The sequence below is a fragment of the Pogoniulus pusillus genome, chromosome 20 (genome assembly GCF_015220805.1).
Source record: "Pogoniulus pusillus isolate bPogPus1 chromosome 20, bPogPus1.pri, whole genome shotgun sequence".
NCBI lineage: Eukaryota > Metazoa > Chordata > Aves > Piciformes > Lybiidae > Pogoniulus > Pogoniulus pusillus.
Genome location: NC_087283.1, coordinates 19,463,190 through 19,478,928, shown reverse-complemented (window position 1 = coordinate 19,478,928; position 15,739 = coordinate 19,463,190). Strand labels below are relative to the sequence as shown.

General features: G+C 49.1%; 1 protein-coding gene across 1 annotated transcript in view; it reads right to left on the bottom strand.

The window, feature by feature from the left end:
* NECAB2 (N-terminal EF-hand calcium binding protein 2) overlaps positions 1 to 804 on the bottom strand; it is a 93,757-nt gene extending 92,953 nt beyond the window's left edge. The window contains exon 1 of the mRNA XM_064160465.1: positions 554 to 804. Coding sequence (XP_064016535.1) covers positions 554 to 751 — 198 coding nt within the window. The 5' untranslated portion in view covers positions 752 to 804. The remainder of the gene's footprint in view (positions 1 to 553) is intronic.
* Between the last annotated feature and the right edge of the window lie 14,935 nt (positions 805 to 15,739).

Below are 15,739 nucleotides of genomic sequence, written 5' to 3'. Positions count from 1 at the left end.
GATGCCGAGCCGGTTGCGAGGTGCAGGATCCGACAACGAGGGTGCAGGAACCACAGTGCACTCCCGTGCCCGAGCAGCCTGGGAGCTCAGGGGCCAAGCAAGGGGAGCGAGGAGCCGAGGTGCAGCCTCTTGCCCAGCCGGCCCGTGAGGGGCTGGAACGAGGGTGCAAGGCACGGGAAATTACACCGACTCCGAGCCGGTGGTATGGGTGCGGGTCCCTGGTAAGAGGCATGTGGGACCCGGGTAAGGGAGGATGCGGGACCCCGGGCAGAGAGGGCCTGCTCCGGTAGGGGTTGCAGGACAAGTACGAGTAAGAGTACGACCCGGTCGGGTCCGAGATTACCAGTATTAAGGACCTACAGTGCACCCCCATCCCAGCTGATCCAGCTGATGCAGGACCTGGTACAACCCGTCCCCAACAAGTCCGGGAATGCAGGACCCGAAGAGTAACCCCGACGCCGAGCCGGTGCAGGATGCGGGCAGGGAGGGAGGTAGCAGCCGGCATGCCACCCGCCGGGCCCAGGGGTGCGGGACGCGGGGACCACTCACTCACATCGAGAATGACGGAGGTGCCCTTCTTCTGCTCGGCGGCGGCCCCCGCGCTGAGCAGCTCCCTCTCTGCGAGGCCCTTGTCGACCATCCTGGCCCCGACCCAGCGCAGCAGCCCGTCCAGCCCCCGGAGCGCCGGCGGCGGCTTGCGCAGCAGCCTCTGCACGCCGGCCCGGCAGTACCGCGCTGCCTGCTCGCACATCGCTCAGCCCGGCCTCATGCCGGAGCTGGGGGCTCCCCCCTCCTCCCATCTCCTCCTCCTCCCTCTCACACCGCGGGCAGCGGACAGGGGCGGACCCGGGCGGCAGGAGGGCTCCTGCCCGAAGAGTAAAGGAGGGATTTTTGGGTTGGGGGGCGATCAGTCTAGAGCAGCCTCATACAGCCCCCCTGCTCCAACACCAAGCATTCTTTTTAGGCTTCTCTTTTTTTAATCTAAAAAGAGCATTCCCCCCAGTGCCCTCTTTCCTCTGCAGCCTCCCTAACCCCGCAATAGATTTTAGCAGCTCCTGCAAGGACAGCAGTGAATTAATTTCTTGCTAGGAAATAAAACTTACCCCTGACGCTCAACCTCTATTCCAGAAAGTTCCTGTACAACGACTGGCCAGCAATCCCATCTGGGTTGTTAGAACACTCCCAGCTACAGTGCCAACACCTGCTCACCTGGGCAGGTGTTTCTAATTTCTAATCATGTGTGATCCTCCTTTGTGAGTCTCCTGTGCTCAATTACTCAGGTCAAGATCTGCACCTGCAGTAGGGTCAGTAAGCCTTCTGGCCAAAAGAAGACATTTCATCTCCCCCTTCACACTAGAGGAGGTGCTCCCAGTTTGAGTTCAGACCCTGAAACCAGCAAACTCAGACCTAGACCCTCTTAGAGGGCTTCCCATAATACTGGAAGAGCTCCAAATGGCCTTCCCCCTACCCATCCACAGCAACCAGACCCTCTCGCAGGCAGCTCTGTGGGACTTCATGCCCCACAAAGGCCATGTCCCCAGATCTGAACCTCTCCGATGCAGGTGCTAGCAAGCCTAGCACCCCCCCATGCAAGCATTACACACTTCCCACACTGAGTCCTATGCCTGATCCCCAAGTTAGAAACAGCATGATCTCTCCAAAAGGCCTGACTAGCTACTGCTTGAAGGCAAATAACCAGCAGTAAATTATTTCATTAAACAGAACAGTACCCCAGAGGCCAGATCAGCAAAGCCTACTTGGAGGTGCCATTTAGCCTCTTCTTCTAACTATCCGTCTTTTTTCAGGTAAATTAGGGTGAAACTTTTGGGTTTGAGGTGACAAGTTGGAGAATGCACATTTTTTTTTCTCTCAGCTGCTGCTCAAAGACAAGCTAGTGGGAGCTCAGTTCTCTCTGATGGACTATGGGGATAATGGTTGGAGGCTCTTGAAAGGCTTTTAAATAGGTGGGGCACAGCAAAGCGAGACAGTAGGCCAGGACACCCATAGGCTGAGTCTCTCTTTCACCAAGCTCTCACCTTTCAAGGCTTCCCTCTTCTCCAGCAGTATAAAATAGAGGGAAACAGAAACTTCAGGGGGGTTAACCTGCCTGGTGGGAGCTGCATGAAGTGTTTTGATGGCTCTGTGCTCACTTACAGGAATACTCCGAGCAGGCTGGTGTAATCCCACCCATCATCCCATCCCTACTTACATCTCACAGCAAAACTAATCTAAGGTAGAACAGCTCCTTTAGGAGGACTGGATCTCCACACTGCCTGTCACCCTCATGGCCTGAATTCTTCCACTGTTACACCTTCACCATCCTTAGACTATCCACACACTTCTATCTCCTTTAGACATCTCTCTGCTAAATGCCTGGTTCAAGCTTTATTAATTACACCCAGTTTAGTCTTATTATATGCTCCTTATTTAAATTTACTACATAAGTTTATTAGTAAGGTTCTGGGAATTTCCCTTTCAGTGTGCCCTGAAAATTAATTATGTGGCTTGAAAGTTTGGGGCTATTTCTGTGCTTTTGTATGAAATCAGTTCTTGGTAATGGCAAAACCAGCTCTGTGGCATTTAAACACTTGATTTGCCTCCTAAGTGGATCTAGATAGAAAAAGTTCCAGCCATTCACAAAGAAGCTAGCCATTTGCACTGGGCTGTGTTGTTAGGGGCTTAGTTATTGCCAAATTTCCATGTGGATGAAGTCTTCCTTTGAGTAAAAAATGGGAAAGACAGTTACTACTCATCTGAGCCAGGTGAGAAAGCACAGGAACCTCCATGGCATATGCTCAGGCTGGTCTCTCTGCCTACATGATGCACTACAGCCAAGAGGAAGGGCAGAAGCACAGACCTCAGGCTAGGCTCTGTGTGCCAAAACTCATCCCCTATTTCTTGCCAAGGGAAAGAGGACATTGCCTGATCTGTGCAAATAAACACAACTGCAGCCAAGGCACAGCAGATTTGCCAGCCTCTCCTTTCACTCTGCTACTGGTCATGCACTGTCCAGGTCTCTGGCAAGCAGCCATCAACTAGAGCCAGAAGAAGAAATCAAACAAGTGACAGACAAGGGGAGACAATATGGTTTTGAAACCTGCCTGCCTCTTTAGCCAGATGGTGAAACATCTCTTTATCAGTGTCTCCCTGGCACACTTTTGGCTCTTTCACTGAAGATGAAGACTAGAGGGCCCCCAGCAGCCACTGCATGCCTTGAAAGCTTTATGCATATGCATAACACCTATGCTGAGCAACATGGGAACAAACAGGAGAGAACAGAAAGCAGACAACAAAAGGCACTGTTAAACCCAGGCAAAGTGAAACCAAACATCCCAATGAAAGCATTAAACAATAACTGCAGGTCTTGATAGGTCCAGAGCTGTCAGGCCATGCAGCACCTAGCAGCAGCAGCAGCTCCACCTTCTCTTCCTCGACATTAAACGCTGAGCTTCCCCATGCTGTGCTAGCTGGGTATGCAGATCACTATGGCCTTATCAGTGAAGGCTACGGTAAGGATGGTAAGGCCAATGAAGGCCAGGAGAGATCAGACCCTTTTGTCCTCACCATCAGAACCAAGCCAGAAACTCAAAGATCTCCAGAAAAGGCTGTTGCCACCCAATTTCAAGTCTGGTCTCAGCCCAGCAGTTTTCCTTCCTTGACACAGGTGATGCACATCAAAAATCATTGCTCAATCACCATCACTGGTGATGTTTGCTCTACAAGCTTTCACAAAGAGCTTTTTCAGGTGCTACACTCAGCATTTTCCAGCAGCTTCTGGAAAGCTGGAGCAGAAGCTCTAAACACGTGCTGTAATTTCAGATAAGAAGCCACATTAAGTACCCAAGAGCTTCTCTGAAAGAGAGGTCCGAGGCAGAGCCGAAGTCCTGCCTGCACCCCGGCATGGCAGGCAGAGAGCAGCTTTCATCTCCCCTTTGAATCCTGCCTTCTCCCCACTGCCCCTCTGCACATAGCAGGGAGCTTGATTTAATTAAAACCTTCCAACAGGCAGGACCTGCAGCCTCACTTAGTGCAAAATGTCACTTATCACCTACTATTATTTCCTAATGACCCAGAGAATTGAGGCTTATCCAATGGTTCTGTGGAAGGAAAAAGAAATGCTAACCCTGTTACAGAGATGGGAGTGAAGCAGAGCAAGAGGCTCCTGCCCATCCTAGAGGCTGAAAGACTGCTTTAGTCCCTGCATTAATTTATGTTTGCTACAGGGCAACATGTAAGCACCGGGGGACTTTGTAAGGGATTGATATGCCAGCTGGAAAATGCCACACTGCCAACACCACCAAGGGAACACAGAAGCCTGAACTGAAGGAGACCCAAGCAGACCACACACATCTGCCATACATATTAACTGCTAAAAATTACAGCAAACCCTCTCTCCTCTGCAAGCTGAAGAGAAGGAAGAACCATGAAGAACTCATGGTTTGGGGGGCACGCTCCATAAAGAGCTGAGTCCACCTCAGCTACTGGGAACTGGGAGTTCTGATCCAGGTCCTGCCGTGGATCAGGATCTTAAGCCCCAAAGGATATTGTACTTTCGCTGTAATGAGGTGCAGAGATGCAGAGAAACAGGAGGTAAGCCCCTTCTGCTGATGGCTGCTAAATCCATTCAGAAAGTGGTGGTTGGGTCTGTTTTGGTGGCCTTCAGCCTGCTTGGTTGGGTGTTAAAGGGACATTACCAGGCTCTGTGCCTTCAACAGCTGAGAAAAAGAGCACCCAAACTGACCTGCCTGTGCTTACAGTTACAGGGCATGGACCTGATAGAGCTTAGGATCATGTAGTTGTAGGGAACAGCTATTGTCACTTTTTTTTCTTGCATGTTTATTACTTATAACAGTGTGGAAATAAAGCAAGCCAAAATATTTTTTTCCTTCACAAGTGTAATTCAGGTCAGAACTATTGAGGGTCCTTGGAATACGCTAATCCATTTCATGTGACCTTTCCAAATTACCCTTTGTTCCTCATGCCTGGTAGATTTCATATCAGAGATATGAGATATCAGAGATATGACCTAACAGGTCACAAAGCACAGAAATGGGGAATAACAGAGTTTCAGATTCATAAGCCTGTATGTGGGCATGAGCACCAATTAAAAATCAGTTGAGTTATTGCACCTAAAGAAATGAAGGCCTTTTCATTACTGACCTCATGTTCTCCCCATAAAAATGTTAACTTACATGATTTTAATGGACAAGAAGTGTCTGTAAATGTAATGAAATTGGAGCTATGGAGCTTCTTCATAGCAGAAGTAAGGAGGGAAGAACTGGCATATTTCCCATTGCTCGTGCCTGTCATAATTAATTGCTACAGCAACCCCTTCCTTTGCCCAGCAGATCCCACCTCTGACCACATTTGTGGGAGGACAAGAAAATTTCCCCAGTTTATTTGGAACAATAAATGCTGCTAATTACTGCTTGGAGAGGAATATTTGGCAGCTTTCAACATAAGGACTTCCTCTAGGGTAGCCCACAGAGGCACAATGACAAAGCCATTCTGGCCAGAGGCTGAGCAGGGTCTCTGGGCAAAGGCAGGGCATGGATAGGATGTTGGCTGAGAGCTGCCTGAGGGAATGCTTGCTTTAAAGGAACAAAATAGAAACCTTGCTTATTCTTAAATGTAGTCAGCCCATGGCTAAAATCAAGGAGGTTATTCAGAAGGGCATAAACCTTGATAGTGAATCCCTTAGCATGCGGCATTACTCTCTGTCCTCAAAGCAACAATGAAGCTATGGGACAGGAGCAATTTTGGCACAAAACCTGTGCTTAGAGAGGCTTGAACCTGCAAGCCAGGCTTGCTTCATAGAGTCCCAGCACCGTGCTGGAGCCTGAGGTTGGGAGCAGCCCCGACCAGCTCTGTGGGTGGCCAGAGGAAGAATTGGGTGTGAAAATGCACTTGGTGACCACTCGAGCAGCTGCCAGGTGGCACCTCAGCTGCTTTGGGGTCACTCAGGAGCAGAAGTTTTATGTAACTCCAGAGTTTGCTGGTGTATTTACCTACACAGGTGGACATGCTCCCACACAGGATACCCAGTAGTGAGGGGTCATTGCCACAAGCACACACCATAAATGAGGATCAGGACAGGTCAGTGGCTAGTGGTGTTCCTAAGGGGTCAGTATTGGGTCCAGTTTTGTTCAACATCACCAGTGACCCAGATGAAGGGATGGAGTGGACTGTCAGCAAATTCACTGATGACACAAATCTGGGAGGAGTGGCTGGAGCTCCAGCAGGCCCCAGGGTTCTACTGGGTTTCCATGAATCCACAGGTATCCCTGCTGCCTTCCAATGGGTTCCCAGGTCTCTGCCCTGGTGGCATCAATTTAGTAGTACACTCAAGACTGTTCCTTACTGCTCCAGCAAAGGGCACATTCATTCTTCCCACAGCACTTAAGTCGTCCTCATTTGCTGTCCTCAAAGTGACAGAAGCAGGAGAATTGTTTTTATCTTACACCTCTCCAGCAATTATTCACCAAGAGTTTGGGTGAGTTACAGCTTCCATTTCTCTAGGCCTGCTCATGACTGGACACACACACTAAAAAAATCACTTTGTGAGCACATTATTTGGTTTCCTGGCTGTGAAGTTATTTTCCAGTGTTGCTGTGTTTGCCACTTCAGGATCAAACTCATGTAAGTTAATGGTTTTCACTGAGACAACAACAGGCCTGCAAAACAGCTATTGATTTCCCACCACAAAAGGCTGGTCTTGAAATAATTTAATGGGATCACCAGTAAGTGGCTTCAAGCTGCAGTTGCTGGGATGCACAGATGAGAGCTCACTGGGATCTCACCAAAAATGCCCCCCTCAGAGCAAGGCAACTCCTCACCCGGCATCCCCAGGAAGCACGAAGGTGAGCAGGGCAGCAAAAGCTTTTCCCCCCACAAAATACCCTTCATCTTGCACAACTAGAGCTGGGCAAGAGCCACCATCATGCCGTGGTCCTCACCCTAGTGGAAATGACACACCTGCAGCCTGTGTGGCACGGGAGGGCTGCGTGCCCGCAGCACGGCGTGCAAGGACATCTAGTGCTCGGTGCTGAGGCTGCAAGGAGGCACTGGCAAAGCATGTTCTGCTGATGGTTTGTCTTCACACAGCAAGAAAAAGTCTCCCTGGGGCCCAGCACCAGCAGTGCTATGGAGATCAGGGTCCGGCAAGTCTACGACATGCCTTTCAGCTGTTTGTGCCATCTGGGGCTTCATCTCATGAGCTGGAGCTCCTCAACATCCCATGTCCCCTTGCCTGAAGCAGCTCCTCTCACAAGTCCAGCCTGGGCCGTTTCAGACCAAGTACCCAGCTGGGCTTCATGGGGTAATGCAGGTTAACACAGCATGACTGGTGAAAATATAAGATCTGTGCCTCCATCTACTATCGGTGCCCACCTTTCTAGCCTTCTGTTTTGTGAGATTAAAATTGGAGTCACAGAATCATAGAATCCTGGTTTGGAAGGGACCTCAGGAATCATCTGATCCAACCTTTCTTGGCAAAAGCACAGTCTAGATAAGATGGCTCAGCACCCTGCCCGGGTGAATACTAAAAGAGCCCAAAGTTGGGGACTCCACCACTTCTCTGGGAAAATTATTCCAGTGGCTCTCTGTCCTTGTGAAACATTTTACTCCTGTGCCTAACCAGAATCTCTCCAGGAGCAACTTGCACCCATCACCCTTCAGCTTTCCCACGTAGCTCCTTGTAAAAAAGAGAGTCTCCATCTTCCTTGTAGCCACCCTTTAAACACTTCTTAGAGTCCACTTTTCTAACCAAACACTGCATCTGGGGATGGTCTGCAGCACAAGAAACTGATCAAAGGACTGACTCTCAGCCAAGTTTTCCAGAGCCAAGCTGACTCTCAGCCAAGCTTTCCAGAGCCAAGCTGATGCATTAAAGCTGACTGAGAATAAAAGCAGGGCTCGTCAAGCCCTTGTGCAGGCAGAAACAATGTGTTTCTGAAGGTAACCTAAGCTATCTGCTGTTCAGGGAGGTGGAGAATCAAGATTTGAAAACCATCTCACAAGACTGAAAGGTCAGAGCGTCAGTCGTGGATACATTGGGTGTGTTAGTGGTCTGGGCACAAAGCATGTCTGCGTGGTATCTGTGCTGCCACTGTCCCTGCAGAGCCCTGCGACACGGGATGGCAGAAGAGGTCAGTGGCCTGGCACACTGCAGCCGAGGTCAGGAACTCATTGCACCGAGGTGCTACCAGCAGATGGCCCTGCCCACCTCAGGCAGCAGCCCTCACTCCGTAAAACAGAGATTTTGCTTAAATGTGACTTGGAGAAGATGGTTGGAGATAGGGAAGGTCCTGCTGGTCCATGCACTTCACTGGAGAACCTGAAATAGCGTTGGCTGTGGGACTTCTTAACCTAGCCCATCCCCACAGGTGTCCCTTCGAGTTTCAAGGGAGCTTGACTCTACAAAAACGGACCTGTCTCAAAGCAAGCTTAACACACCCTTCAGCTAGGTGCTGCTCAGCTTTGCAGTCAGGAGATGGAGCTGTGCTGCTGCGGGACAGACAGACGGAGAGTCGGGGAGGGATGACTGCCTCTTTAACCAGACCTCGCGGCATAAACTCTGCTTCCTAAATGAAATATTGATTTCAAGAGATTCTGTTGAGTGCATCAGCGTTTTTCGAGTTGTCTGTTCCTTTCTCCTTGGAAGTATAAAAGCAGAGCTCTTCATAGAACTGGTGCAACTTTATGAACAACTCTGGAACCCCTGAGAGTCACTTTTTTAGCCAGTTGGCCACCCCTGTCTTGGTGCTGCCTGGCTTGCACAAAGCCTCTGTGTCACACCTCGGCACATCCAGGCATCTGCCCATCTTTCCCCATCCTACCCCATCTCTTTACTGAAATGAAGGAATCAGAGAGTCATACGATTGCTTTGGCCACAAAAGCCCTCTAAGATCACCGAGTCCACGCATCAGCTCAACACCACCATGTCCATTAAACCATCTCCACATTTCTGGACCACCTCCAGAAATGGAGACTGCACCACCTCAGCCTGTTCCAATACCTGACCACTCTTTCAGTGAAGACATTGTTCCTAATATGCAGCCTAAACTTCCCCAGGTGCAGCTTGAGGCCATGAGCCCAGCTCTGACCTTTCTACCACCAGCCGCACCCCAACTCACATGCACCCAGGCTTTAACCTCTTAATTGAGGTTTGGATCATACCTTCAGAGGCTCAAAACTGTTTCATGGCAAAACTTGTCCTGACAGCTTTACCAACCTATGCAAGTCTAGATCAGTGCTTCAGGACTGGCAAGACAGCTTGTCACCTCCCTGGAGATGTGTCTGTACAGTCCATAACCAGGTTATTACATAACACAATGTCCAAACTATCCTGATGGAGATCTCCACACTGTTTCTGTGCAAACACCCTGGCAAAGCCCAGGCTCTCTGCTCTCACTGCCAGGTCAATGTGCAGAGCCCTCAGCTCAGTGACAAACAGCATCTTTTGGGGATTCTTGGGCATGGAATTCCAGAGAAATCCCTCTTCTAGCACCGGCAACAGATATCCAAAGGGTTTTACCCTGCCTCTGCTATTTAGTGATTCCAGACAGCAGGATACACTGCTACACTCTGGGTAACTCCAGCTTTGTAAATTCTGGAAAAGCATGGGCAAAAGTATCCAAACCTAATCACAAATCCAAGTGGTAAAGACCTGTTGTGATATATACTCAGTAATTGCTTTGTTCCTAATATCTAAGTGCACCTAATGGCCAATATATTTCAGTAGGAGATAATGTATGAGGTACATTGGCAAAATGATTAAGCTAATAATTTATCACATGAAAATGGGAGAAACAGAGATATGAAACCATGCAAAGGACTCACAGGCCACCCAGGCTGAGTTCTGACTTCATTTCAGAAAGCTGTGGCTTTCTTGGGTTCTCAGCACCAACTCTCAAATGGTGGAAAGCCATTTTTCATCATGGGCATCCAGGAAGCACAAACATCGTGGGATGTCAGGTCCCTGGACACAGGGCTCCCAGTGGGCACATCTATCTGCAGTTTTCTTCAGGTGTCTCTTCAGATTTGGGGAGAGTGAATCATAGAATCAACCAGATTGGAAGAGACCTCCAAGATCAGCCAGTCCAACCTAGCACCCAGCCCTAGACAATCAACCAGACCATGGCACTAAGTGCCCCACCAGGCTTTGCTTCAACACCTCCAGGGACAGCAACTCCACCACCTCCCTGGGCAGCCCATTCCAATGCCAATCACTCTCTCTGACAACAACTTCCTCCTAATATCCAGCCTAGACCTCCCCCAGCACAACTTGAGACTGGGTCCCCTTCTTCTGTTGCTGGGTGCCTGGCAGAGGAGACCAACCCCACCTGGCCACAATCTCCCTGCAGGCAGCTGCAGGCAGCAATGAGGTCTGCCCTGAGCCTCTGCTGCAGGCTGCACCCCCCCAGCTCCCTCAGCCTCTCCTCACAGGGCTGTGCTCCAGACCCCTCACAGCTTTGTCGCCCTCTTCTGGACACCTTCCAGTACTGCAACTTCTCTCTTGAATTGAGGAGCCCAGAACTGGACACAGCACTCAAGGGGTGGCCTGAGCAGTGCTGAGCCCAGGGGCAGAATAACCTCCCTTGTCCTACTGGTCACACTGTTCCTGATCCAGGCCAGGATGCCATTGTCTCTCTTGGCCACCTGGGCACACTACTGGCTCCTGTTCAGCCTTCTATCTACCATATATAAATATAAATAAATATATATATATATATATATCTCCACACATACACACTATATATACCAGTGTCTACAATAAACAGCAGAGTAGAGCTTATGTCCATACAGAAAAGTGAAATAGCCCCTAGATAAACTGCCTAAACCTGAGACTTTCTACCAGGCAGAGAAACAGTGCTTAGGAGTTTCATCCATGGGTAACAATCCATCAGATTCTTATTTAGGTTGCCTTAAATTCTGGGCAGTTTAAGAGGAGTTGCTTTAATCTCAAGAATAAATCTGGTGCCTTGCCACAATATGTCTGAGTCACAACAGATTTACTGCTTCACCTTTACCTCCAGGATTACGGCAAGTGACTCCAGAAGGCCATTACAGACTTGAAAACCATTCCAGCTCCAGCAGACAGCTTCTCAGTGCAGTGCTCCTGTCCTGTTGTGCATTCTTTGTGGCTGTGAAGCATTTCCAGCTATCAGTCACAAACCTGCAAAAAACCTAACAATAAATGCAGAGCTGATTTATTTTGTAGCATTCCAGGGCACACCCTTCACCTCCCACCACAAACATCAGTTACATAAAGGCTTTGACTGCAGCAGGCAGATGCGAGTCTCTGGACAACCTCTTCTGAGTGGAGTGGGCACAGTTTGGTCCCAAGGAGCCAGTAGGCAAAAGGACACTAGGGATGTTAGCCCAGGGAGAGGTGGAGCTGGACTGGTGAAGCACAAAGTCCTGCAAACAGCACCCGAGTGCCTGTGGGGCCTCAGAGCAGAGCCATCCAGGCTGGCATGGCTGAGCCAACCATGTGTTGCTGAGACTAATCTCGTTGCTAGGAAATTCAGGGATCAGGGAGATAAATTATCCATAAGTGCCAGAGCCATTTGGCTGGAATTACAGCTTGTCTCACGTCAGAGCCCTAAAGCAGCTGGAGATAAAGTCCCTGCAGATGGCCACCTGGGATTTTGGAAAACAGCCATCTGGGTGATGCTGGATGCTATCTCCTTCTCCAGCCCTAGTTTATGACTCTTACTCAGACTGTGCTGTGGTGGCAAGCTACACACTGGCAACCATGACATCTCCAACAGCAAAGCTGTTTCCTGCCCCCCCTGCCACGGACACCAAAGCTCACCTGCCCTAGCAGGCCACAGAAAAGCATGAGATGGTCTGTTTGTAAGGCAAAACACAAAAGTTTGGGCTAACTGAACACTCTCATATGTTTCTAAGCCAAGAAGAGATCTTTCTGGGATGGAGCTATGACAACACAACCTCACTGAGCATTCATCCTCCTCCTGAATGACCTGCTGCCCATGCTTGATCTGTCATGACAGTTCACATGCCAACATTATAAACAAAGCTCACAACGCACTTATGTAACAGCCTGGCCCAGTATCAAACCCAGAGTGTCTAGAAGTATGGGTAGTGCCCTCCAGCTCTGACAGCCAGATTAGATACTGACAGGAGGCCATACTTGTGGCCCTTCCTTCAACAAATAAACAGTGATTTCCTTTCATGTTTGCTGAAATACAAGCACCAGCTTGCATTGCTGAGTGTTTAGGTTTGCAGTCATGCTAGGAGGCAAGCTAGGCTCAGTGGTCCCACCCTGGGTGAGCAGGCTGTGGTAAACCAAACACTGTGCTTCCTAAATCATCATGAAGATGCTCAGTTGAGCCTTGTGCTGCTGGGCCTGTTGATGTGATCCCTTCAGCTTGTGCTAGCTGAAAACAGAAGAGCTGTAAAGAAACAGGCATCACCTGTGGTTCCCATGAAGGCTGAGTTGAACACACCAGTGTGAGCACATTACTTATGTGTGATAGTGAAGCGCACCAAAGTTATCTGTCCTACCCTTCCCCCAGCAGAGGGGAGGGGAGTCCTGCCTGGCTGCTTCATCCCAGGGCTGCATGGGGCTGGTGAAGAGCATTCCAACGTCCCTAGAAAATGTCTGCTTTAAATAAAAAGCAATTGTTTACCAACTCCCTGTGACCATAGAATCATAGAATGTCAGTGGCTGGAAGGGACCTCCAAAGCTCATCCAGGCCAACACTCCCTGCCAGAGCAGGATCATCTAGAGCAGATCACATAGGAACACGGCCAGGTGGGTTTTGAATATCTCCAGACAGGCAGACTCCACAACCCCCTTAGCAGCCTGTTCCAGTGTTCTGTCACCCTTACAGGGAAAACATTTCTCCTCATGTTTAAATGAAACTTCCTATGCCTCAGCTTCCACCCATTGCCCCTTGTCCTATCATTGGGCATCATTCAGCAGAGCCTGGCTTCATCCTCCTGGTATGCACCCTTTACATACACGTTTATAAACACTGATGAAGTCACCTCTCAGTCTCTTCTTCTCCAAGCTAAAGAGCCTCAGCTCCCTCAGTCTTTCCTCATTAGAGAGATGTTCCATTCCCTTCAGCATCTTTGTGGCTCTGTGCTGGACTCGCTCAAGCAGTTCTATGTCCCTCTTGAACTGTAGGGCCCAGAACTGGACACAGTACTCCAGATGTGGCCTCAGCTGGGCAGAATAGAGGGTCAGGAGAACCTCATTCCACCTACTAGTGACAGCCTTTCTAATACACTCTAGAATGGCATAGCCTCTCCTGGCCACTAGTGCACTCCTCGACCCGTGTTCTGCATTTCTCATCTAAAGGACAGCCTGAAGTAGCCCATGTCAAGCTACTTTCTGTCTCAGTGCCAGCAGAGCTGCATGTGGAAGCATCCCCTGAAAAGCTATTGGTGGCTGCAGAGCTAGGCACACCACCACACTGCACACCATCACCTTCAGATCTTCCAGCCCAACTCCAAGCAATTTTCCTCAGCTAGTTCATTTTCTATAAGCCTTTTACACATTTGCTGCCCCGTTAAAAGCTTTCCCTCAGCTCCCTGCTCTGAACAACTGAGCTAGGCACTGTCCATCACTAGAACATGTCAAATCATTCTTGCAGACGGGGTGACTGCCTGCCTGCAGTCACTGTAAGGATTTTGTAGCCAAACTTGTCTGTCAGTCAGATTTCCTGAGTGGACTGTTTATTGAGGAATGAAATAAGCAGCAGTTCTGAGGCATGATCAAGTGCCTCTAGAGAATAGAGCTATCCGGGTGGATGGTGAAAGCAATTGCTCGATACAGACTCAGAACTGTCATAAATGACAGCTAAGGACAAAAACTCAGATTCCTGGTGGGGTCTGAGGAGAAATCAAAGGATTCAGGCTGAGAAATTACATGGAGAAAGCAAGGCTCTTGGGTCCTCTGTTATCTGTTGAGGCAGCCTGCTCTGAATGTATTAAACTAAAGGCTGGCAGCGTGAGGTAACCGTACCAAGCAAACCACAACTGCATGCATAAATACCTACACTCTGATCTCAACTGCAAACTCTGCTGAATTTCCATCAGCAAAGAGCCTAATGAAATAGAAGAGTCACGTTACAGAGCCTGAAGCATCTGTCCCATCTGCCTTGGACAAGCCCTGGTCTGTGAGGACCTAGATTTCCTTGTTGGTCCTGCCTTTGGAAGCAGCAGTGAACATCAGAACAGCATCCTATCAGAATAGCAATATTACCATTCACCTCCTCCCTGTGCCTACTTGAATACACATCATTAGTCATCATCCATCTCACTGAGCTTTTTCCATGTCATATCAACTTCAAAGTAGTAAATATTCTGTAAAATATCATCCTGACAAACATGAGTGTATTGGGGAATCATATTTCCATATGGAAAATCTTTAGTATGAGTTCCTTCACCAAGCAGGGGCTGTTAGGCCCTTTTAGCCTTGGAAAGAGTGAGAATTTGGGGCTCAGCCATTCATCTCTTAACAGAATAAACCCTTTTATCCCATCCACTTCACTTCCCTTGTCAGGGCACTATTCAAACTCTTCTGGGACTGCTCACATGAGGAATAGAGGAAAGATGGTTCATGCATAATGATATTCAGCCAGAGCATGACTTTATTGTTTCAGCTGTGGGATTGCTTCCAAAGCCCCTCAATTTTCCTCACCTAATGCTGGGAAAGTGGTGCATGCTCCACTGGCTGCTGGGACCTGCTCCAGTGGAGCCACATCACTTCCCCTGCAGTGAGCTGTTTCCCAGCATACGGATGGAGGAATATTCTATCACGTGGTTTAAAAGAAGTGGGGGGAAAGAGCCTTGTGGTGGAAATGGATGTAACAGAGCATGAGGAAGGTCAGAGGGGACAGGCAGCCTGGGAACAGGCAATTCTACCTTCCTTTGATTTGCTTTCCTTTGTTGCAGGGTGAGAACACTTCACTTGGCCAGCACTTGGCCAGATCCCCTGTTATGTCATATCCAGGTGACTCAATGGATAAAGTATTTGGAGGGTTACATCAGACAGATAACATTTGTTTACATAACTTTAGCTTTTTCTCAGACACTTCCCCATCTTCCTGAAGCATATTTATATAACTATTTATATTTTCAGGAACATGAACTTATGTCAGGCTCAGGGTGACAGTGATCTTTACTACTACATGGTACAAGGGCTTGCTGCTGACCTCCATGACCTCCACAGCATTGCCCATGAGGATGGCTTTGGGTTTGTTTTTTTTTTTTCACTTCTTACAAACAGCATTTAACCAAAACCTGAAGGATGTAGTGGGGGGGAAAAACCATTCTAGTGAAACACAAATCTGGAAGTGTCCCTCAGGCTCAGAATGGAAGTGCTAGTCAAAAGGAAGTGCTGGTCCCAGTCCTGTTCAATGTCTTTACTGATGATCTGGACAAGGGAATTGAGTCCAGCATCAGTAAGTTTGCAGATGACACCAAGCTAGGAGCAGCTGTGGAGCTGTTGGAGGGTAGGAGAGCCCTGCAGGGGGACCTTGACAGGCTGGATGGGTGAGAGAGGCCAATGGGATGAGACTGAACAAGGCCAAATGCAGGGTTCTATGCTTTGGCCACAACAACCCCAAGCAGCACTACAAGCTGGGGACAGAGTGGCTGGAGAGTAGTCAGGCAGAAAGGGGCCTGGGGTGCTGGTATAAAGGACCTGAACAGGAGCCAGCAGTGTGCCCAGGTGGCCAAGAGAGACAATGGCATCCTGGCC